At 41.9% G+C, this 25,815-nt stretch overlaps 1 protein-coding gene across 6 annotated transcripts in view; it reads left to right on the top strand.

The window, feature by feature from the left end:
* The window catches only part of USP22 (ubiquitin specific peptidase 22), a 502,385-nt gene that overhangs the window by 159,560 nt on the left and 317,010 nt on the right, over positions 1-25,815 (top strand). For 3 of the 6 annotated variants that reach the window (XM_078665228.1, XM_078665229.1, XM_078665232.1), the window contains exons 3-5: positions 3,676-3,789; positions 4,267-4,311; positions 24,979-25,080. In XM_078665228.1, the coding sequence (XP_078521354.1) occupies positions 3,676-3,789; positions 4,267-4,311; positions 24,979-25,080 (261 nt within the window). The remainder of the gene's footprint in view (positions 1-3,675; positions 3,790-4,266; positions 4,312-24,978; positions 25,081-25,815) is intronic. The other 3 variants (XR_013602089.1, XM_078665231.1, XM_078665230.1) reach the window with 1 other exon arrangement.

Genomic DNA, 25,815 nt, shown 5'->3' with positions numbered 1-25,815 from the left:
CAATGAAAAGCACATCCTAAATCCTTGGTTTTGGCTCGTCAATCTTTTTATAAAGCCTCTCCAAAATATGAGCAATTGGCTCTGCTATTATCGCAAAGCAAAAGCTCCAAGATCTTCAGACGTTTTGCAATTGAAGATGAGGGGCCTGGGACAAAGAGGCTGAGTAGGGAGTTCGGAATATTCTATTTGAAACCCTCTGACGGTTTGCAAAACCCAAGCGTCGGAGGTGAGCAAAGACCAATTGTGAAGGAAAAACTGCAGTCCATCTCCCAACTTCACCTCCCCCAAACTCTGGAGTCTTACCTCGTTGATTGTTATAGGAACCATCTCCAGGTCATCTGCGATGGGGGAAACTTCTGGTGGGATAGAAGTTCCCAAATTTTTCCGGGTCCTGGTACTGTCTTCTGTGGGACTTGCCCTGCTTGAAGGAGACTCTGTTGAAAGGGCGGCAGGCCGAGCGCCCCCTACCCGACCGGCAGCGCCAAAACACGAGGAGTTAAGATCAGTTTTATTGACATTTGGGCCTTGTCCAAAGAATTAAAAGTTTTAACAAATTTCCCTAATTCTTTTACGAAGGGGTCTCCGAAGAGATTGCCCTCTGCCACTGGACCCGCTTCTGAGGTAGCTATCTCCCCAAGTTTAGGGTCTATTTTTATGAGGGACCTGCGACGTTCGGTTGAAATCGCCACATTGCCGTTCCCTAAGAAGATGATCGCCCTCTGCGCCCAACTGGAGAGGGTGTCCGGGGACATCAGGGTACCCGAGGCCTTGGCATCTTCCGCCATATCTAGAATTTTTGCCAAGGTACCGCCGTGTCCAATAGCTTATCCTGACACGCCCTCCACGAGCGGTCAATACCTTTTTTGGGGTCGTGGATGAATTTCGGCCAAAAATCTTAGGATCCACTTCTGGGTTAAGTGCGACCTTACCCTCTAGGGTAGGCCGGCGACACTCCGCGCGAAGGCAACTCCTTACCTCCTGGCCTAGGGGCTTACGCATCTGGACGCTATGTAGGCTGTCACCTTGGGGGCCGTGGTCCACTGCAATGAAAGTGGGTGCAATAAATCATCCGGGTTAAGCATGTCTGTTTTTGGGTCTGGAGACTTCGCTTGGGCAGGCTTAGACGGGTGCCATGGTTGTTCAGATTCGCCATCCCCGTCGGAGGTGTGGGGACACTTGTCTGGGTCCAAGATAGCCACATCGTCAGGAACACTAGAGGATCCCGCCAGAGCCTCCTCTAGTTTACTGCGTGGGGCGGAGGCTTTGGCTCCCATGAAAGCTTTCTTATGTCGCGCAAAAGTGACCGTGTCTACTCCTGCGTACTCAGAACGTTGGCGTTTGGGGTCTTCGGCACTAATGGGGGGGTTTTCCTGGAGGTAGGGGTGTCATATGCCCGACATATCTTCCCTCTGGTCGAGGGGTAAATGACATTGCACCTGTAGCATTTCTATTTTCTTCTCCAAAGGCTCAACCACTTGGGACACAGCCTTGAGGATGGAGGAGTCCTTGACCCGGCAAAAATGATCATCTACTGGCAGGTACATGACCTCCTCTTCCTCCTCATAATAATAATCTTCAAACTCCACAAAGAAGTTGGTCACAACTCAACAGCTGAGAATAAAGGGGATTAATTTAGGGAAATAACCCTCTTAAGATAACACTGAACGTACACCTCAAAGGCTAAGCAAATGCCTGGGACCAGATCAAATCGCCTTCTCTATTCTGAGGAAACTGACACCTGCCTGGGCCGGTCCCGATTCCTAATATAAAGTTACTCTTACCCGCGATGCGGGTGTTCAGGCTCCAGGCAGGGGCTCTCTGATTACACAATGCCCAAATGCTAAAACAGGAATCTTCCCCCGCGGCTGCAGCGAGTCCGTCTGAACCGCGTTAAGTGTGAGCAAAGCGGAAACCAGACTACTCGCCGCCATGGGAGGTAGACACACTGTCAGTGCGCTGAGTGAAAGGGTGTGCGGTCTTCTAGCGGCAGGAGGCCGAACCGCGATGAGAGCCTGAGACAAACATTGCTGCCGCGAAGGAGCGCACTACGCTCCTGCGGCCGACCTGAAAGGCAAAACACAACGATATTGCCACAATTCAAAACACGAGTCAATCCCCCACAATTAACATGCACCCGTAAGTGCAATAGCAAATACAAAAACGATCACAAATATGAGAGAAAGAGAAAGGCACTCATCTTAATGCTGCTGGAGCAGTGAAGAAAGAGGGAGACGAGCGTCCGCGGGGGAAGTTGTGGAATGTCCTCGCGCTGGATTGGCTACCTTTGTGGGACTTTTCTTCTTTTCCATTATCCCTGTGTTCATGGGAAAAGTCGTTTTTTTATGCAGATTGTGGTTCTTATGAGGCTGCTGGAACTAATGGCACCCCCCCTCGCGTCAGCGCCTTGATACCCTCACGGGTGAGTAGCGCGCTCTACAAATGTATTGATTGACTGATTGATTGAATGAATTGTAATAAATTGAAGGAAAGGTGCAGCATAATCTGAAGCCTCCGGTCCTGCCATAGAATTTGGATTTTTTTTAAACCTGCTCCTCTTGGTTCTTCTCCACACTTTTAGTACAGCCCTCTCTCTCGGTTAGCATTGCTCAAAGTTTTTGTTTTTTTATGTACATCACAAAAGTGACCTACATGAAAGGTGAAGATAGTCTCTTTCTAGCATTTTGATTCTTGTAGCATCAGGTTTTCTGTACAGCCATTAACCCCTGAGGTTGAACATGCCTCCTGAAAAAGCAGATTCCACTACTTACTTCCTAGTCAGCAAAAGTAGACTTAAATATCTCATAGGATCTAACGGATTCTGAACTTTCATATGGTTCTTATTTGGTTTGCAGATTTACGTAGAATTTAGTACGTTACATACACCTTAATAGCAATTGAATTATAACAGTCAATAAAAGATTGTAAGTAAAAAGCTATTTAGATGATTGTGTTGGAATTCTAAAGGAAATTCTATGCTCAAGTGATTCACCAGTGTCCAACATGTTGGAATGCTCAATTTTGTTACTCTTGTAGTTGTCTCTAAATATGGACCCATGCGTGAGAAGATAACTTGGAAATAAAAAATGGCTCTCCATTATACGTTATGATGCACAAACCACCACACTTCCACTCCTTAGAACTCTAAGGCTTCTCTCCTGCTGGTTATGTCAAAAATGGCAGGAAATTTCACAGGTTTTTTCATGATTGCCTAATTATGGGCACTTTTTTTGTCACTTCTTTAAATAAATAAACTCAGCCTGGCCCAATCCTTCCAAATGGATTTTACCAGCTGGTGAATGTTGGCCATACAACAGAACCATTGTTACAGGTAAGTAAACCTTTTTGATTTATTAAATTGTTCTTTAACTTTGTTTTCCAGCCTTTTTCATAGCTGGTCGGAATGTAAGAAGAATTGCGTGTAAACTCTTTACCCAGTGATTATGGCTCCCAGTTGTACTAGATAAGGATGGAAAGCGGAAGCCACATTTCTTTGCAAGTAAACTATTTTATTCTGGTTACATTGACTTGCGATCTTTTGAGAATGTTTGTTTTATGGCTGAAATGGTTGAAAAGTGTTTTATTTCATGAAGTTTCACAGTTTTCAACACTGTTACAAAAAGTGGATTACATTTGACATTTCATGCTGCTTTACACACCGTTTCCTTTCATTTACAGCAATAGACCTTTTGTATGGGGGTATATACTGCTTTATGTGTCAAGATTACATTTACGACAAAGACATGGAACAAATTGCCAAAGAAGAACAACGGAAAGCTTGGAAACTGCAAGGTTTGGTTTTACTTATAGTATATAAAATAATGTGGGTTCTAGATTTAAGGCGGATAAAGGGATCAGTGAGGGACTAACCTTTATGACAGATGAACGTTTTAGATGGGCACAATTGTAGTTTAAATGAATTAGGATATTTTAAGTTTCTAAAATGCACACTGAAAAACACTTTACTGAGGCTGAACCCTTCAAATCATTCTATTCAATCATTTAGTAGGTGTCTGGTTTCTAGTATATTTCCTTTTAATTAAAATCTATTTACATAAAGATTCTGAACAATATTTTAATTTAACTTACATTTACACGGAATTAACAAGCTTGTCCAAAGTAAAAACCGAGCAAGCTCAATTTTCTATTTTTTACTAATGACTTTTCGAACATTGTCATAATACACATAGTACACAATATAGTGAGCTATATTCTGTGCACACATTTGTGTTATTATTCAGTTTGCTTTCCCTAATTTTTCTTTTTTAGCTTTCACCCCAACAATGGTTTCTCCTTACCAGTATACAATGACAGGTAAGAGGCTTGGGCTGGAGACGCACCTCTCCTCACATGCGTCCATTTTCTGATGTCCCGCCACGCCTAGATGAAATTGACAGTCAGGAGTGCCAACCCTTGTGGTGTAATTTGTGTTGTTTCTTTAACATACTTCAGGGATCAAACCGTCAAACTTGGACCATATTTGATCTGGGAATTGAAACATTTTTTTCTTAGTACAGCCTTTTTAAAACTGTGATAACTGCTGCTCTCCCAGATTGCTAAGCAGTGTGCGTGCTTCAACATTTAACTGTGCTAAACTGAGTCTTTATAAGAAAAACCTTAAATTTTCCTGTGTTTACTATTTATACCACTTGTGATACTAAAGATATGTCAATTTTCTGTGTGAGGAGACGAGAATATGGTTGTACCAGCTTGCAACACAAAACTGAGAGGCCTTGAATTGATTGCACAGCTGGGCTCGCCATGCTCCAACACACCTATGGCTGATCTTAAGATAAACCACAGTTAAACCACCGCCTCGTGTATTTATTTTTCATCCTGAAGGCATATTTTAATTTGTACTAAATATAACTTGATGGCATAGGTTTAAAGCTAACCTAATTGCCTTCTGCTTCCAGACTAGAAGGTCACTTTTAAATGATTGCTACCTCTAACATTTCATTTTGAGTTTAGTTTCCAAATGTACTGTATTCCTTTTTGGCCAAATAGCGGTTTCATGTTTGTTTACTCCTATGGCAATGTTGGTGCCCATTGAGTTTACAACCCTGTTCAGTGACTGCTGTTTTACAGCCAATGTTGACTGAAGTTATGCGGCACACTTCTTGCCAAACAATAGGTGATCACACTGCAGTTTTACTAGAGGCCACTTAAGAATCTGTTTTGTAAACTCATTTTAATCATTTTCTGTGCTAGAAAGAGGTAGTTCAGATGGGGCATGGAACAATAGCTTCGATTGACTCTTACAAAAGGGTATAAGAGTTCTAAGATGCAGGCAAAAACATTAAGATAGATTGACCTGCTCCAGCTGAAGGGAATGAGCATTATGCTGTACATTTTAAATAGGGCTCTCCGTTTTCCGTTTTTACTGATTTATACAGATAAATACAGACAGAAAACTATTTATTTTCCTGTCTGTATTTATTGTTAAATACAGAAGAATACAGAAAATAGGTCTGATTTGAATGATTTTGTCTACTGTCCATTATGAGGTCCGTAGGTGTACAGTTTGAGAGGTATGGGAGATGAAAAAACGACAGCAGATTTCCTAAGTAGGCTCAATTTAGTGAAGAGCTAGTTATTTTTGCTATTCTACAATGCAGATGTTTTCAGATACCGCTATTGCACTGTGTACTGCTGAAACCTTTTGGACATTCAAATGCGAGTAAACATTTATCCGTTAAATAGATGTAGATAATACCCATTATGGCTTAATTTATACAGAAAATACAAAATAAATGTGGATAAATACAGAATAAATAGCAAAAAATAAATATGGATAAATACAGACGGAAATGGCAAAAAAATAAATACCATAAAACCGGGAGCCCTAATTTTAAACTAGCCATGCAATCTAATCCCAGGACCTTATGTAATTACCACAGTATTTGAGTCTGATTTGGACACATTATTGTTGTGTTTAAACTAATAACTGTGTTCTGTTTTGTTTCCACTAAGGTCAGCCCTGTTCACTCTTCTTGCTACCTTGTCCATGCACTAATTGTGTTATTATTTTGTCTACAGCATGGACCTATTAGACAATGCCCACATCTATTAATGTCTGTACATTACTTAACTGGTGTTTACTTTTAATAATTATTTTACCCTTCAAGCATTCCTCTATATGTTCCACAGATACTCACTCTTAATTCGAGGCTGTGCTGTCTATAATTCAAAAACTTATTCAGAACTGACAGTTCATCACTGTGTTGCGTCCTACATTTCCCCCCAAAAAATGTTTCTGCAGTGACATTAATGTTCCAAAACAGTAAAATTTATCAAAACTGTGCGTAATACTTGGGTCATTGTTGAAACCCTTTTTAAGCTACTGGGAACCTACATGGTCCAATCTTTTCAATCTCGTATGTAGGCCCTGTTATCGTATTTGCCTGACCAGACTTTTCTGTAGGGTTGACATTGTCGGTCTTTAAGTAACCCTTAAAGATATAAACAGCAGTCAAAATTATTAGCATCTCTAGAAAGCTATAGAATAGTGGTACATTCATCTAATTGGAAATGACTAAGCTTTTAGCCAGAACTCCATTCACCATGTCCACCACCTTAGTTAAGGTTACTACCGCACATTGTGAGAGAGTATCTCTACTCCCCTCCTTCACTTAGGAACATTTTATTTTTGTTGCTGTACTTTAGATTACCCTTGGTTTTCTATTTATCATACCCTTCTGTAGCCTCTTTTACTGGGATAGTCTTCTAGGAGTTTTGGACGGGATAAATGCAGCTTTTGGAGCTGGTTAAATCCTCGAAGGAAACTAAATCCTATTCCGGCAATGTGCTAGTTGTGGGCCCAAGGTTTTCTTTGATCTTCATGAAGGATGTCAATTGTTTGCACTTTGCTTCCAAGCCAGAGAATTTAAGATTTGCCCTGCCTTCTCAACTAGAACTCTTGGATAGGGAGAGAAATATGTTACCTTACATAGGCCTCTCAGGGGAGGAGTCTAAGAAGTGCCCCTTCTACGCTATCCTAAAAAGCCACTACAGTTCAAACCAATAATTAGAGACTTATAAATGTAAACTTCCGAAAGAAGCAGCGTTGATGGACCAGTAGCCTTACTATTCCGAAGACCCACCTACCAAGGTGGCTAAGAAGCTTGCAAAGCCTTCTCTAGACACTCTGTTACTGGGGGGGAACTACAGATTTCTTGTTGCAGCCTTTATCGGTCCTGGCATCGAGGCACCTTCAGTGACCTAGTTAAAAGGCCCAACCAATGACATGATATCTGACCCTGTTTACCAGCTCCTATTCCTTCAAGGAAGGTCCCATCCCATCCCAGATAGATTTTGGACACCAGAAGTGATGAAAGGAGGATTTGACTTTGAAACAGATTTCTATGGGACTGCTAACAGCCAAGTGCAACTAAATGTAACTTCTGTGTCAGCAAGGAATATTCCAGCGCTGGATCAGGGGGAGGGGGGAGAGGCTGTCCAGGCAGAACGTGGCCATTAACCCTTCCTTCAGGACGAGCAATAACTGGCTGTACAGTAGGGCATAGGATCGAATTATTGCTATGAGGACAGTCCTCATTACAAGGACCCTCCTATGTGCCAGGTCCTTCTGGATAATATCGTCAGGGACTACTGTTTGAACAATATTCGAGGGTTCAGGGTCAAAAACATCCTTCCTTGACTCTCCTTCAGATGAGATTTGAAAATTCCAGTTTGGCAGTGTTCTCTAAAGATTTAAAGACCAATGACCTCCAGGGGAAAGTATTGTTTTCTTTGACTCTCATAAGAAGCGATGAAGGTCTGTCCAGGCCATTCAATACTACTTATGGAAAGAAGGGAATCCAGTTACTGCCTCAGTGGTGTTCTGTGATTTGAGAAAAAATAACACTCTGGCGGATATCCTAATCGCTCACCCAGCACACCATTTAGATCTGGTCATTTTGCCAGGAGCCCAGCGCCATTAGAATGAACAGTTTTCCCATGTACTATGCCACCCTAAATAGAAGTCCAGAAAATTGACACCACCTGCTGGATTATCAGTACTGTGCAGCAGTGTCGTACAAAGCTGCAAATTAGTTTGTGATTTTTGCCAGATGTTGACTGCCATTACTCACTACCAACTTTGTCCACTGGCTCTCCATTATTGCCCCATTTAGACATTGTCTGGAAACTTCAATAACCATAACACTTTTTGTTGGGCATCACAAATAGGTCCACGTGAGATAACACACTGTTACACACTTCTATCAAGCATAAACCCTCAATGCCCCGTATATAGTCTTTGGTTTTGCTTCTGAAACAAAACCGATAAAAACAATCTGTGTTAAGTTTTTATGTAACACATTTCGTCCATTTTAAAATACAGACTCGTGCTTTAGAGACCCTTGTATGTCTCTATCCTTCATCTTTACCTATGTGCCATGCAGGCATGAGCCCCTTGGCCTACCTACATGTATGGAGGCAATAGTGAAGGATTCTAGAGCTGGTCCAGTTTGGCTGTCGGGTTAGGCCATAGGAGACCAAAAATTCACATTTATATATTCTTCCGGTAGCAATCTTCTGTCTGGCTCCTGTGCCTGAAAGAGGGATTGAATCCAGTGCCCAGCAAAACAGATTCCGCTAGAAGTTTTCCTTTTGAAAGAAAACATTTGAAGGCTGCCACCCTATCCTCATGCTAAATCTAAATAGATTTCTTAAAGTTCTTTTCCATGGCAACTTTACATGTGCTTCAGCAACTGCTGAATCTGCAGGGCTCTTAAATTCATATCTCCAGGCCCTAGGATGCTTGTGTCCAGTCCTGGGAGGACCTGGCTTGGCAGTTCAGTCTAGAATGTTCCCATGAGGCACATGGTCAAAACTGATTTGCAAATGGATGGGTCGAAACTGGGGTGGCATGGTGAGCAAAAGAACGATGAATTTAACCAAGATCACTTGACTGGGGATGAATGTTTTGATTTGTTCTGCATTCCATCCATAATTTTTAATGTTCCTGATTTAACCGGTTTCTTCTCCTCTTGAGAATCCTCTGCATTTTCTTCTCCTCGATTCCCCTGCATGGACAAGAGGATCGTTGTCAATTGATCTGGCTTGGCTGAGACAGTATGGCAAACACAAGGAGATGATGGACGAAACACTGAAACTTTTCAAACACTCACCCCCAGTCATAGATCTGGGTTGAATCCATCATCATTCTTTAGCTCACTTTGCCACCTCAGTTCAGACTCAGCCATATGCAAATCAGTCTTGACCCTGTACCTCATGGGAACTGTCCAGCCCGAACAGCCAAGCCAGGTCATCCCTGAACCGGAAACGAGCATCCTGGGACCGGTTTCTGGGTAACACCCTTCATCATCCAGGCTAGCTTGAATCCAGTGGCAAAGTGAGCAAGGGACCCACGTCTGGGCATACCCTGCCAACTTAGGGCGAGCAAAGCAAACACAAGGAGATGATGGACGGAGCGCTGAAAAGAAAGACCGTATGACGTCATGGACCAACTTCACCTAGCCATGTACCCTCAAACACTCATCAGAGGACCCCTGGCACCTCGTCTCCAGGCTGAGGAGTTCTAATCTGTATCACAGCCCTGCATCTCAAAATGTGAACACTGCCTCTGGAACACTTGTAAAATGCATGCCTAAACATTAGAGAGGAATGTCAAAATATTATTGCCAAACTCTTTTCATCCTTAATACAAAGAGATGTAAAGTAAAATGGAAAATATTTGGTTTGGGCATTTAACGGAAGGGCTGAATCTAAGACCACCACAGCCACCTTACTGTACTTGCTACATCTCACTCAGGCAGGTTTACGCGTGGGTCCAAGTGAATCCCAGCATTTTGATGTTTCTCTCCTAATAAGTTGTTGTTCTCCATTTTTGTTTTGTCAAATTCATGGGAGGTCTGTTTAGAGCCTGAATCAACCGAAATCGCAACCCCTCGCAATGTGGGAACTTGACCCAGTGCTGTGTTAGCTGATAATAAATCGAAAACCAAACACAGAGAAGATCTAAACTTAGTATCTTTGAAGATGTCCTTGCTACCAGTGCTCGCATATGCAAGAAGTGTTGGCGATATCCAGGCGTGTACTCAAAAGCACAATTTTCTTCAATTATATTATGACTGCAGTGCTACACACACAGTTGCCAAGTTAATGCCTAGAGGGCCATAGGGCTTCCCTCTTAGTGAAAAAGGTAGAGAGTTTTTTCAAATCTGCCACTGCAGCAGAAATCCCTGCACATGCTTAAGCTACATTAATACCTGTAGTTGTGCATTGTGAGACCATCTAGTCCTTACTTGTATACCATTTTGCCATCCTTCATTTACAATGTAAAGACTGCCCTCTGTCAAGACAGGGGATCGGTAGATGGAGGAGAGCAGCCATCACCTTCTGCCGTTCAAAAGCTAACTGCTCTTTAAAGAAAGTAGATCACTTCTTGAACGAAAAGTGTGGCCACTACACAAGCTCTCTGAACTGATCATATTACTATATACAGAAAGACCACAAGGTAAAAGGGGCAGAACACTACTTTTTTGAGATTAATGAAGGGGAGACTGTTTTTTGTGACAATTTAATAAGGTGAAGCTGCAACGCTCTCCATATTTATTAATCTATGACAAGTATATTATTTGCTTCTATGATTCAAACACTATGAATCTGTGAAGAATCGGGTTTTGGAGAAGAACTATGTTAATTAACTTATAATTATTTTTGCAAATATCTTTAATAGATTTCCTTGTGGTCCTCCTGCTTCCTATATTAGTATTCTCTTCATGAATGCTATCCCTATACACCAGTGCATCAAAATCAAAGCTATGATGACCTGTAACGGTGGTGGAATTTAGAATTCTTTCACCTCATTGGCTGAAGTTTGGGCAGTTTTCAATAAGGTTACGAAGTGGGCTACCAAGCAAATACTATTGTATGCCTTTCTAGGGATGTTAATAATGTTCACTGCTATTCTTATTACCCGAGACCCTGAGTGATTGAGGCACATGAAATGAAAATGCCAACGCTACACAATTGTAGTTATAGGTAAGTAATTTATTTCCTCTGGCTTTAGAGGATTAGACTACAGAAAGTAAAAAGCTATTGAGTAGAGGCTATTCGGATTCATGCATATAACGTGTGGACAGCCTTAAAATGGTGGCAAATGTGAGTTTGCTATCAGTTACTGTTATATGAAGTAAGGCACATGGATGCATTTTAGCTCCTATTCCAGAGTAGCTTTGAAGTATGTCACTTCATTAGCTCTCCTGACTTCCTGGATGTAGGGTTCTAGATGTAGCCGCAATGAATGAAGGATTTTGTTGGTGGAAAATGTTCCAGGTTATTTTCCCCTTAGAAAATCTAATAGATGTTTCTCCAATTAGTATTACGTGGCAACCCAAAGAGCGAAAACCTACCAAGTGGACTACAAAAAAAATCTTGCAATTTGACAGCTATATATCCTGGATTTGAGCCAAAAAATAATGAATAAAGGAGTTAATGTGACCCCATTGAAGAGAGCGTTCAGAAATGAATATGCAAAGTGTTATTTGTCTTCGTGTACATTGCTTAAGCACAAGTAGAATGTAAATAATTGTTATAAAGGCATAACTGACTTTCATTAGCAATTTCAATGTGGGTTGCCTCATCATATAATATGCTTGTCTGTCTTTTTTGCTTTACCAATGCAACTTATTAAACATTGGAAGAATATTGCAATAGTAAGAATTTATCTCTGCTCATTTGCTACTAACTTGTGGATTTTCAGTTGTCATTCTAAACTAGCATTTGCGGTATGCTATAACTGCTCAGTTGTAGTTTTTACTTTCAATTTAGGTGTCCTGTGTGTTAATGAAATTTATAGGTGTTATTGTGATACTTAAATGTATAAAAGAATATGAAAATGTTTTATTTAGTTAAAAAAATACTTAAATAAAGTCTTTCATTTAGAAGTATATTTATGTGGATTACAAAAGACAAAATGTGATGAAGACAATGCCTTGGAAGCAACTAACATGCCTTTTCTTTTAATTACTACAAGGAGTAAACAGTGGTATTGTGAAAAAATGTAAAAACCCCTTCACGTTAATAAAAATGAGTATGTTAGAATTAATGTAGGAGGAAGAGAGAGCATGGCATGGACATAATTCGTGGTTACATTTCTTTTTTTGTCCATCCCTGACGGCCTTAAAATCACTGTCTGGACTACTTTTGCACTGGAAGTCTAGAAATTAAACAAAGTTGCAGATCTCCATTTTAAAGATAGATCGATAGAGATGGGTATATAAATAGGTGTGTGTGTCTGTGTATCTCCTGTTGGCTTCTCCAGGTTTCTCTCCCAAATATTAGCAATCGTTCCTGAGGAATTCTCATAGTCTTGTCAATGTTTCCATGTTTTTTTCTTCATTACAGATTTATTTTGCCTGAGCAAAAGAAATATTAGTTATCCCTAAAATGTTTAACCGGAATAAAACTTCAGTCACCCAGTGTTACTTCCCGGAGTCCAACTGTATTCCTAAGTTATCAGAAAATCGATCTCCCAGCACACATAAGGAAGATTACCTTAAATTCTGATCCAGAAAAATATTTTATAATTCTTTCATGTTACTTTCATAAGTGGCCCTTAAAAACTGTGCCATTCTTTGATATATAACTGCTAATCTGTAAACTTGCATTTGCCTCCCCAATGAAAGGAGCCCTTTTGTCTGGAGTAAACTGCTGTACACTACTCTTGTAAACCCCTGATTAAGGAGGGTTTGTCAGCCACAATGTCTGGTCTCTGCTTAAGTTAAATTTGTGGTGATTGAAATAGTGGACTTGAACTGATTATTGTGGAGCAGAAACTAAAGTAATTTTCTATGCTTTCAATGGATTAATCTTCCAGTATCTTGATGGAGATCAGGTGAGTATTGTGCGACTGACTTTATATAACCACTCGTTCTTCTAAGACTAGCATATATTGGGGACGGCCCATAAACCTATTTGGGAAGCACGGAACACAATATAAAAATTGAGTAATCTGCCACATTCTGAACTCCATTCCCCTTGACTTTGTTCACCTTATTCGTTTACCCATTGTCTGTCTGCATGTACACTTGATACCCCAACCTGTCTGGAAATGCAATACCCAAGCTGCTAATGCTGCTTTTATTCAACGTTTGGAGTGACCTAAAACCCAATTATTTATTAAATATAGAGGGCAGTTTTTTTCAAAGTATTGCACTTTGCTACACTTTGTACTTTACTTTTTCCTAAAAAAATGCGGCTCCGATGTCCTCACTTCCTTATGTGTGATGAGGTTTACCCCGAGGAGGTCGAACTAAGGTCATATCCTCTTCCCCCTTTTTCTGGTGTTAAGCTTACTATTAACAAAGCCTAATTCTTTATCTGCCAGTCTCTCAGCCAGTAAGGTGTACAAATGTTAGCTCATGCTACTAATGGGTAATTGGGTATAGCTAGTACTGTGTAAGGGCTCTTTCTTGTCCTTTACTGGAGTTTTTGCTACTAATGTGGGCATTAGCTTTTCCTAAGTTTATTAAATATCTCTAAGAGGATACATATTGTAATACCTTTGTCCCGTAAAATTGTTTGCAGATCATTTACCACCAGCATTTTCCTTTTTACCTCATCTGAAATGCCCAATTAATGTTTTTTCTTCATATTTTGAGGGATCCGATTCTAAGAGAAAATTCACGTAGCAAGAGGACTGTGGTATTTCACTTGTATGTTCACAATCTGAGCACAATCTGATACATATTGAACTCTCTTTATGCAGATCCTCATTTGATTGAAGACATACTCATTTTACACATATAACAATTTCCTTAGCTAACTCTGCATTCACACCACTAATTTGAGTTACAACACTTTAATGCACCAAGAACTGATCTTGTCCTGCCTATTGCACTCCTATACTGTGTGCATCAGTTTAACTTCACCATGATAAAAAGGCCTCCGCGAGGTGTGTACAGGGTATCAGAAACTGGACAGGGTCTTAAGTACTGATACAGTCAGTGATGTAACACACCCTACCCTATTGCCTTTTCCATCTTGTATGGAGGTGACTCTAACTGGTTCAGCAAAGGTGTTGCAGGTAACCCGAGAATTGTGACTTCTCAGTTTTCTCTGTAGATACCAAATAGTCTGTTTCACTCTGTATTGTTTTTTGAAGTCCACGTAAGTGGACCCGGAGAGAGAGGGCTCTTTTGGATTAGCTTTTACCAACTCTGCGAACACTAATCTGATAGACATCTAACCGCAGGTACCTTACCTTTGATGTCCCGTAAGCGTCATAGTGGATCTGGAAGATTTTTTGTGAGCAGTACCCTGCACACTGGTAGGTGGCATCGGCTGGCTCCACTTGGTGTTATCCGCGCCAGAAGTGACATCTGTGTCGCCTATAAAGGTGCCACCTCAGCGCGCTGACATCCGTGCTTTTCTTTCTGAACCAGCCAGCGCAGATCCGAGAAGAGCTACCCCTCTGTCCGTTTTTTAAAGGATCTTTGCAACGTTCTTTTTTTTAGGTTTTCTTCTCGTGTGTTGAAGGTCCTTGACGAAGACAGGTTTTCAACCCAGGGGCGCCTATCATCGCACCAGGTCTGTGACAGACCAGCACTTCTTGTGGTGCTTGGAGTGCGACCACAACTCAGTCTTGCACCGACTGATGGGCCATGGCACCGAAGGCTTTGAGAGAGCGGTCCCTGAAGCGGTTTTGGCCCAGTACGCGACTGCAGGAGTCACGGTCCAGCTCAAAAGGAAGGTCTAGGAAACGTTTCCAGGAGTCCAAAGTCCTCTTTGTCCTCTTCGTCCCACTCCAAATAGTCAAGGCACCTAGGTAAGGGGCCCAAAACACAAAAAGTTGAAGTGGGCTTTTACTTCCCCACGGCTGATGTAACAAAGGCACATCGGCGTTCGAGGCTTGGTTTCTTGGAAGCTGCATTTGGGCCGACTCTGCGCCTCTCCTCTTTCTGGAGCGACCTTTGCTGAAGTGAAAGAGCTTTGAGGCAATGCGTCAAATTTCTGAGTGACTCTACCCCTCTGGGGTGCCTTCTGGCCCCATGAATTCGGAGGGGTGGGCCCATCTGGTTCCATACTGGCAGCTCTGATGTCCCCCATGGATCTAGACCGGTGCTGGTTGTGCCGCTGCAACCTTCCCTGGCACCAGCCCCGATGCTCTCGACATCCTTCCTGGATACTGGTTCACACCCAGCACAGGGGTTCCTCTGAATAGGACGTTTGCCCGCTGCTACGACCTTGCTCCAAGGGACCCAGATTTCCTCACCTTACACCCTACCTCCTAGAGCCTGGTGGTCCAAGCCAGCACTTCCCATGATGCATTCCCTACTGCTCCCCTGGGCAGGGAATCCAAGAGGCTGGATAGTTTGGGTAAGAAAATGTTTGCTTTCGCCAACCTTGCATTGTTAGTGAACACCGCATGCTTATTGGGCTGCTCTTCCCACACCCTTTGGGAAATGGTTGTGCAAGTGCTGCCACAGTTCCGGGAGGAGGCCCGGGACATTCTTTCTCAAACCGTTCCAGACGTTTACTATACGCGGTGGCTTGTAAACGACTGACTTGCTAAGCAGAGCGGTTTCATCAACTTTGGAACACAGACTCCATGTCTGGCTGAGAACATCTGTCTTTTTGCGTGATGTCCTAGCTTCCCTCATGGCACCTGTCTTTTTGGAGACAAGGCTGACTCTGTGCTGGATTTAAGGACTTGCAGGCTAAAGACAAACCCTTGGGCCTCTCGGTTGCCCTACAGCCTCAGTCTGCCTTTAGCTCCTTTCGTGCGGTAGCTGCAAACCCCTGGTATTTCAGATGGTGTGTAATGCCTTTTCCTCGGGCTCGATATTTTCTAAATTCTGCTCTTGATATACTTAGAGAAGGTGTACTCCAAGGCAGATAAGTCTGATTTGTCTAATCAGGGGCGGAATGGCTTAAAGTGTCCTAAGCCATCTCCGCTTTAGTCATTTCCTGATAGAGGATTTGCCTCTATGTTCTAATGCATTCTGTGGTCAGTGGATAGTCTGAGCGCAATGTGGAAGACCTCAGCCATCCCCATTTACCACCACCTCACATTTCTTCTAGAACCCTCAATAGAGCCCCTGGCTCCCCATTTCAACCCCCTGAAGACCAGGGAACAAAGGTCAGGATGCTGGACTTGTCTGTTTTTTAGAGCTGTTAAAATATATATATATTATATATATATATATTTTTTTTAAAGCTATGTACTGTGTATTTTCAAGATGATTACCTTCATGTCAGTGTCCCGCAGAAGCACGGGAACGAAGTCTGGTTCTGAAGAAACAAGCATTTCCAGTCCAGTATTCCTTTTTGGTCTCATTGTAGCCTCTCCGATCCTGACCAGGATCCTACCTCTAGTGGTTGTCTTCCTGCCACGGAGCTGTGTCTGGTGGCTCAGTGGACTAATGCATCCACTGCAGGGTCTGTGTTTGAACGCATGGCCACAGGTGAGTATCCCAGCAGGTGCACTTATCCTTTCATCCTTCCGAGTTCAATAAACTGACTCCCATTGATTTGGGTAAGATGTTCTCTCAGTCCTAAAATACCCTTCTGAATGAACATGCGTTTTAAAAGTACACATGTGAACAGAGTTGATCACACCTTTGTTGTCCCCTAAGCGCCTGAACAGCTGTGTTACTCATAAGAAAATAATCTAGTGAAGCATTAGAGACCAGCCTGCCTGATCATTAAAGGCCTACTAGTTTTGGGTTCTCTGAAAGCTACCAAAAATCCTTCTGACCTCCATAAAGAAGTTTCAGTTCATCTGTAACATATTGGACTGTAGTCTAGCAAAATCTGTTACTGCCCATTGATATCCTGAACTTGGCTTTGGACCTCTCCTTCAATAAAGTTATTAGCTGTGTGTACCAGACTCTAGGAACTACAGCCCTTCTTCATAGAGATGGTGCCACATGGCAAGCTCTTCATGATTTCAGAGAAGCAAAACCTGGTGAAACACTGGGATCAGCTGCTTAACAGCCTGTGTATTAGAGAGTCCCATGGTAGTCGGATGCTACCACCTTTGTCTATAATTCATAGTCTTAACCGGGTATTGAAGGAGAGCTCACTATGTTGAACTTTTATTTAGTGCCCTTGAAACAAATGAGATTTGTCCCCCATATGATTTCATTCAAGCTGAAGACTCTTCTTAGCACTGAATGTTTCCAGTAGTGAGATTCAGAATGTTGAGAGTAAAAATGGAAAACACCTTGGCACTCCTAAATACCCGAAAGACTCGCTACCCGAAAGAGAGCAGGTGTTTCTGCTCAACCTGCAAGTGTAAGATTTGCAAGTAAGTCATTGAACCAGTCTTTGAGGTGTACGCATGCTCAACCAAAGAAACCTTCATCAGTCATTTGAAGTCCTGATACTGCCAGTTTGCAACAGTTATGGGCAGCCTTTTTCAGACAGGCGGGTTTTATATACTTGTATAGTATCTTTAATGAAGGTTCGAAAAGGGACTCTATTGAGGGTCCATGGGGAGTTTGGTTCCACTCCACCTCAAAGGAGGGAATCTCAAGATCTTCGGCTTCTAATAGATGGTAATACCACACTGAGATTTCCCTCCTTATTGGGAGGGCGGACTGACACAATCTTTCGATCTCCCCGTTCCCTCTTACTTCCCTTTTTTCTGCGTCATACATGACATTCACTATAGATATTTGAATCTAGATAACCCTGTACCAATCTTAACACTCAGATATTCCCAGGGGTGGACCCCCCCCCGGAATCCACCTACTCGATCCAAGTGGTGATACCCGCCCTCTTTATAGGCAACGCCAAACTGTCTCTCAGGCAGTCTGGGGTTCCGGGTGCGTCCCATACGGGGGCCAGGTCTGAATAGTAGCCTATCCCCGAACTGAGTCTCACCCTATAGCACAACTCCAGGGCTGATCTTCGAACCTTCAGGCGTACCCGCTTAAAGAATTTACGAGACCCAAACTTGTATAAAAAAGCCTCCCCACCTCCTCCTCCTCCTTCAGCTCTCACCATCTCTCCCAAAAGCCTACCCCATGCTAACCCCTCTGGTTTCACAAGTAGCATTCAAATGCTTTTAAACTGGAATGCTACTGCATACAGACCAATATCAAGGAGGGCCATCCCACCTTTAATTAGTCTGCGTCTAAGTTTCTTCCAGGCCAGTCGAACCCCCTTATCCCCCCCCCCCCCCCCACACACACACACAACTCCCGATCTTACTCTGCACCTTACTGATGCTCTTTTTCGGGAAAGTTGGAGGTATAGTGGAGAATAAGTAGGAAAGCTTAGGGAGAATTACCCTCTTTACCAGATTGATTTTCCCGTAAATGGTTAGAGGGAGATTCCTCCATCTAGTAAAAAGACTATCTATTTCTTTTGTCACTCTATTAAGATTAATCTGGGGAATTTTTTCCAGATCTTTTACAATATAAATCCCCAGATATCTAAACTCTGTACTAACTGTTCCTGTCCACTGATCCAAGTTCCAACCCATTTCCTCTGTCTTTTTGATTTATTGAGAAACTAACCAGACAAAGACCCAAATCCAACTAACAGCTCCTCAACCCGGGGAATCACCACCTCAGGGTCACTTGTGTATAATATCAAACTGTCTGCTTAAAGTGCTATTTTAGACCTACAATGTTCGGACCTAAAGGATCATTTTTTCGTTAATAGACTTTACTATACTCCTGTAAAGATAGCTAAGTTTGCTCCAGTACCACCTCCCAAATGTCCAAGATGCCTCACCCCCCCCCTAGCCAACGACCTACTTGTCTATTTTGAGTGTTAGGAACTGAGAACTTTTTGGAAAGAGGTTGGCGACTCACTCCGGGAGATTTTAAAACCAATATTGATGTCAATCTCCTATTAGTCTTTTTCGCAGATGATGGTTCATTCTGTCAGACTGCCTACCGTCACACAGAGGTCTCCTTTTGTATCTGGTATTACTAACACAGAGAGATGTGTAAGAAATGGAAAGATCCCCTCTCACCAAAAAGGGAGGACTGGCTGAGAGCCTCGTTTACTATGGCCCGACTGGAATATAAAGGTGTAGAGGATAAGCTATTAAACATCTGGCATCCTTTAATGAGTTGGGGTCGTAACCTACAATTAATATAGCTGGTCCTATGATTACACCGTGATGTTTTAAAAAAGGGATTGGTCTGGAGACCTAAGCGAGTGCGGTAAGCTTGGAGGCCCACAGATCGTAATAGCGGCTTCATAAGATCCGCAGAGGCTTAAAAGGTGAGATGAGGACCAAAATAAATAAATAAAAAAACAGTTATGGGCAGCAGGCCTGTATCCCTGTGCTTGCACCTAGTTGCTCGCTCCCTTCTTATCTTTATTAAGTCCCTCTTGTTTTATTTAGTGCCACATGGTATTTACTTTCCTTTTCTTCGCTTTTGTTGCCTCAACACACAACAGTGCTATATTCTATTCCCTTTGCCCCGCACACTGACTTGCCACTTATTCTCACGTTCTTCAATCACATGTTTTGCTTTGCCCTGCCTTTCATTCTGTCCCGCACACTCTGTCCTAAGAGTTATTCTCATGTTCTTGACTCGCCACTGCCGTATTCTGTTCCCTCTGTCCTGCCACTTATCCTTATGTTCTTCTCTCGCTCTGCCTGTCCCTCTGCCCCACACTCTGTCCTGCCAACTATCCTTATGTTATTGCCGTGCCTTTTACTTTGCCCGCGCTTTGTCCCTGGGATGCACCCTGCTGTTGGTTTAGACAGGAATAGTGATCTATAACTTTTCTTACACTCCTATGATTTTTAAGGTCCTGCAGATGATAATGACTTCCCAGAATGCTGATCCATTCTGCTAGCTCGTCCAGGTGTGGTGTTTGGGCATTATCCATCTATGTGTGAGCACTACTCACTGCTTCCTGTCTGTAGAGGGACTGAAAGTGCCACACTGCTCCCTATCATTCCTCAGACAACTGTTGTACTTGGTTTCTGAGAAGTAAACCTTAACCCAGAAAACCTTGTCAGTTGCCATGAAGTTCTACACCCAAGTTTAAATTTGGGCAAGTGGCTGATGGTATGTTACTCAGTCTTGCCAAAGAGGTCTGTGCAGCAGATTATCATAATGTATTTAGTAATTCTGGGTTACAGTTTTGCAGGGCCTACCTAGCGGTATTTAATGCCTCTTGAAATAGATGTCAAGAGTTCTCTGAGGATAATGAGGCTGCCAAACATCTTCATGGACTTGACACACCTGTTCCCTCCAGTTAGTTAATTCATGGTCTTTTGGACCACAGTCTAGTCCAGGTCCTCGCTAGATAGATGCGCACATTCTTTGATCTTATGGCCTCATGAAAAATGAAACCGCTTTTGGAAGCCTTTCTTTTGGGTGGCAATAACTTGATTTAGGTGCCTCAGTATATAGGTCCCTTGGAATCATGCACTGTTTTATTAGGGCAAATACCTAGTTTGCTTATGTGAATGCAAATTGAGCACATAGGTGTGTGGCAGGAAATAGTTTTTACTAGAAGATGGCTTTCTTGGTGATCAACTCTGATCGGTGAGTTTTGTCTGATGAGCATTCCATTGTTGCGGCAGCAGAGACGGGAGGAGCCGGTAGCTTAGGTTACAAGAAGCTATTATGAAGGGTCTTATCATAGTGCCCTAGTCAATTGAATATTATTAGACAATGCGAAGAGGAATCATTGATTTTAATGTCTACACATTTTTTTAATCGTTCTGGAGGAAAAGTCTCCTGCTTGAATACTGAATAGGAAAGGAAGGAATTGGCCTTCTTGATAGAACTACTGAATGCTATTCCAAGAGAATCCTTGTAATCGTGACTGTCGAGATGCTGACATTTCCGGCATCCATTTGAGCAACTTTGAAGCCTTGAGAAAGTCACTGTGGTGAGGAAACGCGCTTTGGCTGTGATCGATGTTCTACACAACAAGGACTGGACCATCATGCATACTATACAAAAAACTATTGTATGAATGTAGTAACAAATATTTATGTGCCAGTCCTTTCCTTTCTGTGCTACTATAAAATAAATAATTTAATGAATGTTGAATAGTTCTCGATGTTTCCTGAAATAGGAGGGATCTCTCCATTTTTGTGTTTCCTTGCTTGATGGATATTATATCATATTGGACTTAATATGAAACATTAGGAGTGCCAGGGTTTTCCTTTTTTGAATAAGTTGTACAAGTTACCTTTGTTTCTTGTGTTACTGATACCTTGGGTAGTGGGGATCTCACCCTGAGAGGCACCAATTGTACTTACTGAGATACAGATAACGGTGTAAAATTGATTATACTAGCCCATTTTGAAGTGCAACCTTGTATCCACCACTACCTCTTCTGGTCTTTTGTTCATCAAAAACCTGTTCAACTTGTTTTGATTCCTCCTTTTATTGCTAAAGTCATAGTGGCATTATTTTTTTTTAATCAAGATTATTCTTCTGCTCTCAGCCATAAACCCCATGTTCTTCATCTGAAGAATCATTACAGAATCTGGACTTCTCTGCATTTCTATCTGAAAAAACCAAAACACCTGAGGATCTCGGACCACGCTGGTCAATAGCCAAAACTATTTAAGGCCCTTGCTCCTTTCAAAATCAAATTACCTTAAAGGAGATCTTGCTCATTCCACCACAGCAAAGGCATTATCAGTGGCATTTCCACAAACCTGTTGCAGACATTTGTAGGACCGCACCAAGAGCTACTCCGCAAGCTTTCTGGACATGTCTTGTATCAAAAGCTTGTCTGCCTTCAGCCACAATGGTCTGTAAATGTTTGCTTGAAGCCTAGTTGGACATTTACGGTCTTCCCTTTCCACCTCATTCCATCGTTGGGCATTAGGGACTGAAGCATAACAGAAAGGAGAAACAGTGATTCAATAAGCCTTTTCCAGTCACACAGAAGAAGAAGTAGGAATATATCGGATCACTATTTTTGTATAGGTAAACTGGCAACAATACTATGTTTAGAAAACTGCCTTTACCCACAAAAATGTGTGGCGTGCATCATAGGGCTGCTAAACACAGCTCCGTTCAAGCCAACGCATGAGGTGGAGCAATAGGGTGTGGGAGACAATACGAACACATAAAGAAGTAGGGATCAAAGCAAAAGTAGAGAGCAGACAAAAACAGTTAAAGCTAACTGAGGGATTTCCAGATAACCATTTTATTAGTGGATTCCTTGGTTAGAGTGAAAACAAGGGTGCTTCTGACCCAGTGGTTTGTAGTAAACTGGTTAATTATGGATTATTAACCAAAACAGCCAGTCAATCGCACACAACAGTTGTAAGGATATGAGTAATCGAGGTAAGGTGTTCAAGGATAAGATCACACACGATGTTCTTTCTATCTTAGTTTAATGGGTATGTGAATGGTCCTCCTATCCAGGAGACACCACCAAGAAAGAAAACCAGCCGACACGTGTTTCGTCAGAAAGGGTGTTAACCCAATGACTCTTCAGGGCTGAAAAGGTGTGCGATATCGTCGTATCAGGGGACCGGTGATAATTCCAACCCGGTCCTGATCGGGTGTTTCAAGCAAAACACAGTGCAAGAAAAACTTTTTTCCTGTATCCGGCAATACCCTCCACGTCATTTCTTCGCCATACCGCCGCTCGTGACCTTGACAATAGGCATTACCCGCCTCTTTTCAAATACAAGCTTTGTACCCTTCAGTCGATTACACTTTGTGCGGACTTGCACTGGATAGGAGGACCTTTCACATACCCATTAAACTAAGATAGAAAGAACATCGTGTGTGATCTTATCCTTGAACACCTTGCCTCGATTACTCATATCCTTACAACTGTTGTGTGCGCTTGACTGGCTGTTTGACTTATCATAAGGGTTAGCTCCTACACCCTTTGGTTTCAGAGTTTTTAGGGTTCTCTCTGTACAAGCAGCACCAACCAAAATTACCTTTCGTGACTACTCAACCACTACCTGTTGTGCGCCATCCAATTCTGAACACTAATAACCCGTCGCTGAATTATGGACTATTAACCCCTCCACTCTGTAAGATTCATCGACCTGTTTCAGCCGGTTTTGGTCTTTGTTTAGGACTAATAGATCCCCCGTATTCAAACCCCTCTTCCTTCTACCTTAATCAGTAGAACAAAGTTTGTGCCCGTTTCTTTTTACGCAGGTCGTGTAAAATCGAATTTTACCGTCATCTAGTTCGAATGAGCGGGGAAGCGAGGACCGCTCCCTGTAGTCACTTTCATCAAGGTGGGCCCATAGCTCACAATCTGTCACTCCAGACGCCACAAAAATAGCGACTTGATATACTCCTACTTCTTGTGTGTGATAAGTATAGTGAGAGGTCGTAGTAGGAGTTTCCCTCCTTCCCTTATCTGTGTGTGGTACTTTCAATAAGCTTTCACAGAATTCTAGATGCCATTTCCTGATTTAGGCGTGGAGGTTGGTGACTAGAGTTTTTGGTGCTCATGAATGTAATGGTTGGAGTGCTCCAAAACATAGTGACATTGTTCTTTAATAATGAGTTTTACAGTGTGGGTAATTCTCTTCTTGTGGTGAAGTTAGAAGAGCAAGACTAAGAGTGACAAAAGCAAGGCACGTAAGCAAGGAGCTTCTCTGTGGATTATAGACTGCAATAGTCTTGACTGCTCATAAGAGCCATAAATCGAACATGGTCAGTCTCAATGATCTTCGACCTTTAATTTATGGAAATGGTGCCTCTGCTCTGCGTTGCAAGGAATTGTCAAGCACGCATTACAGCTGTTCAGCATTTCAAAGCATCCTACATTTTGGTAGTGTTAACTGTTCCTGATGACTTTACTGGTAGTGTTTAATAAACCTGAACTTGAGATACATCATAAACCTTGGCCAACACCTTTGCATCTCATCAGAGTACTACAACGTAGACTGCTGCAGCTTTCTGTAACTAAGCCCACTTTAGTGATCGCTGTAATGTGCGAGATGAGGGTCTTTAAAGATAAAGCCATACACTTTTGGGTAGTAGAAGGCCTTAAAATCTTCTAGCAACATCAGTTTAAACTAGAGCACATCTGTTTGCGACATTAACCCTGCTTCCAGTGTGCCTGTGAGCTAACCGCCTTTAATCCTCCATTATAGAATAGATTGCCTGTCTCCTTAAATGCCAGAATGCTCCTCTGACTCACCAGAACTGGCCTTGCATAACAATTTGTATCTTTGCTGCAGTCTTTCTGCAGCGGCCTTCATGTGGGCAGTTCTTAGTGCTTTACTGTTTTTTTTCTTCCCGATTGGGTTCCAGCAGCCATCTCAAATTATGTGTCCGACTGAGACCTGGGATGACTAAAAACAAATGTAAAGCACATCAGAGATCCGTGATATTCGGATATTCATACGAAAGATTCTTAAACGCCAAGTCCAACTGGTTGTTCTCCTGTTACGCAGTTACATTACATGGTCTGTTTTGACTAGTGTTTTCAATGAGAATGCTTAGATTGAAATCTAGAACTTTTGAGCTTTTCACTTATTTAAGAAGTAGCCGTGCTCAAGAACATTTGTATAGGTTTGCAACCTTGTCCCATGTTGTATTTGGCTTTTAAGAGTGCTGCAGAGTAGCATATCCTTAGGTATTTACCTATTGCCCAGTTTATTTTTTTATTAAACTATATTGTTTTGGTTTATGAAGTATATGTTTGATTCATTACAGTAACTGATTTCTGTAGATGTATTGGCATCTTGTACAACCGTGTGCATAGAGGTTTGAACATTGCGTATCCTAATCCACCAAAGAGTCAGTGAGCTTATTTTCCACTAGTTAAAGTAATATGGACGGTGTATCTGTAATTACTTTGGAAAGCTCACTGAAGTTGACTTGATGTAAATCATTTCATGAATGTAAAAATGATATCCTGGCCAAAAAAGAGCAAGTGTAAACAATATTAACTACATAACACATCCTAACGGAATGTCGCTTGAATTTATCCTAACAAACCCCGCCTTAATATGAAACTGCTGTAGGACTATCTACTTACTAATGTTGTTCTCTAAACACGCCTTCTTATCCTGTTAAGGAGTTGGAGAGAAATATTCAACGTGGGAGCCAACAAAACGAGAATTAGAATTGCTACGACATAATCCCAAGAGAAGAAAAATAACCACAAACTGCACCATAGGTAAGTTAAGGAAGTTGTATTTGAAGTAGTAAATGTCATTTCACAACACACAGCCTACCCTACCTTGAAGTCATAGAAAAGTCCTTGTTTTGTACTAGGATTCTACTACACTGGTTCCCTTGATATGCCTATTGCTATAGACTTACTTTCTCTGTTTGAGCAGCCTCCATAATTTGTAATGAGGGTATAGGAGAGCTTGCAGTTAGTTTACTGCAAACATTAAAATGGGCACCAACGCTAATATTTTTTGGTTATCACGAGCACATAATCAAGGAAAGTTGCACATTTTATTTAATAGCATATCTACAGCAAGATTGGTGCTGACTAGACATTGAACTGACCATGAATCGAGAAGTCCAGAGGAATTGTGAAATTTGCTTTTGGAATGTTTTGAGAATAAATTCACAATGGCAAATAAGAGCCTGTGGGCGGAAGTTAAATGCAAAGAGGAGATAGAAGAAAATATTTCTTGAGCTTGTGTTACACTATGAGTGACGCCTAATTATTTATATGTACAACTTCCTCTGGAGCAAGTAATAAATTATACCCTTATGTAATTTTATTTTCCATTGCTTCGAGTATTTTTCCCTCTTCTGCGTTTTTGTGCTCCACTTTTAACCTGAATGTATTTTTGTATGGTAGTGCGAGATTTGCAAAAGATTGAGAGTTGCCTCTTCTGGCTAAAACGCTCTAAACCACACTTTAAAAGCGACTGTAAGGAGGAATTTAAGTAAA

The sequence above is a fragment of the Lissotriton helveticus genome, chromosome 10 (genome assembly GCF_964261635.1).
Source record: "Lissotriton helveticus chromosome 10, aLisHel1.1, whole genome shotgun sequence".
Classification (NCBI taxonomy): Eukaryota; Metazoa; Chordata; class Amphibia; order Caudata; family Salamandridae; genus Lissotriton; species Lissotriton helveticus.
Note: the sequence above shows the minus strand (reverse complement) of the source record. Positions and strands in the feature narration are given on the sequence as shown.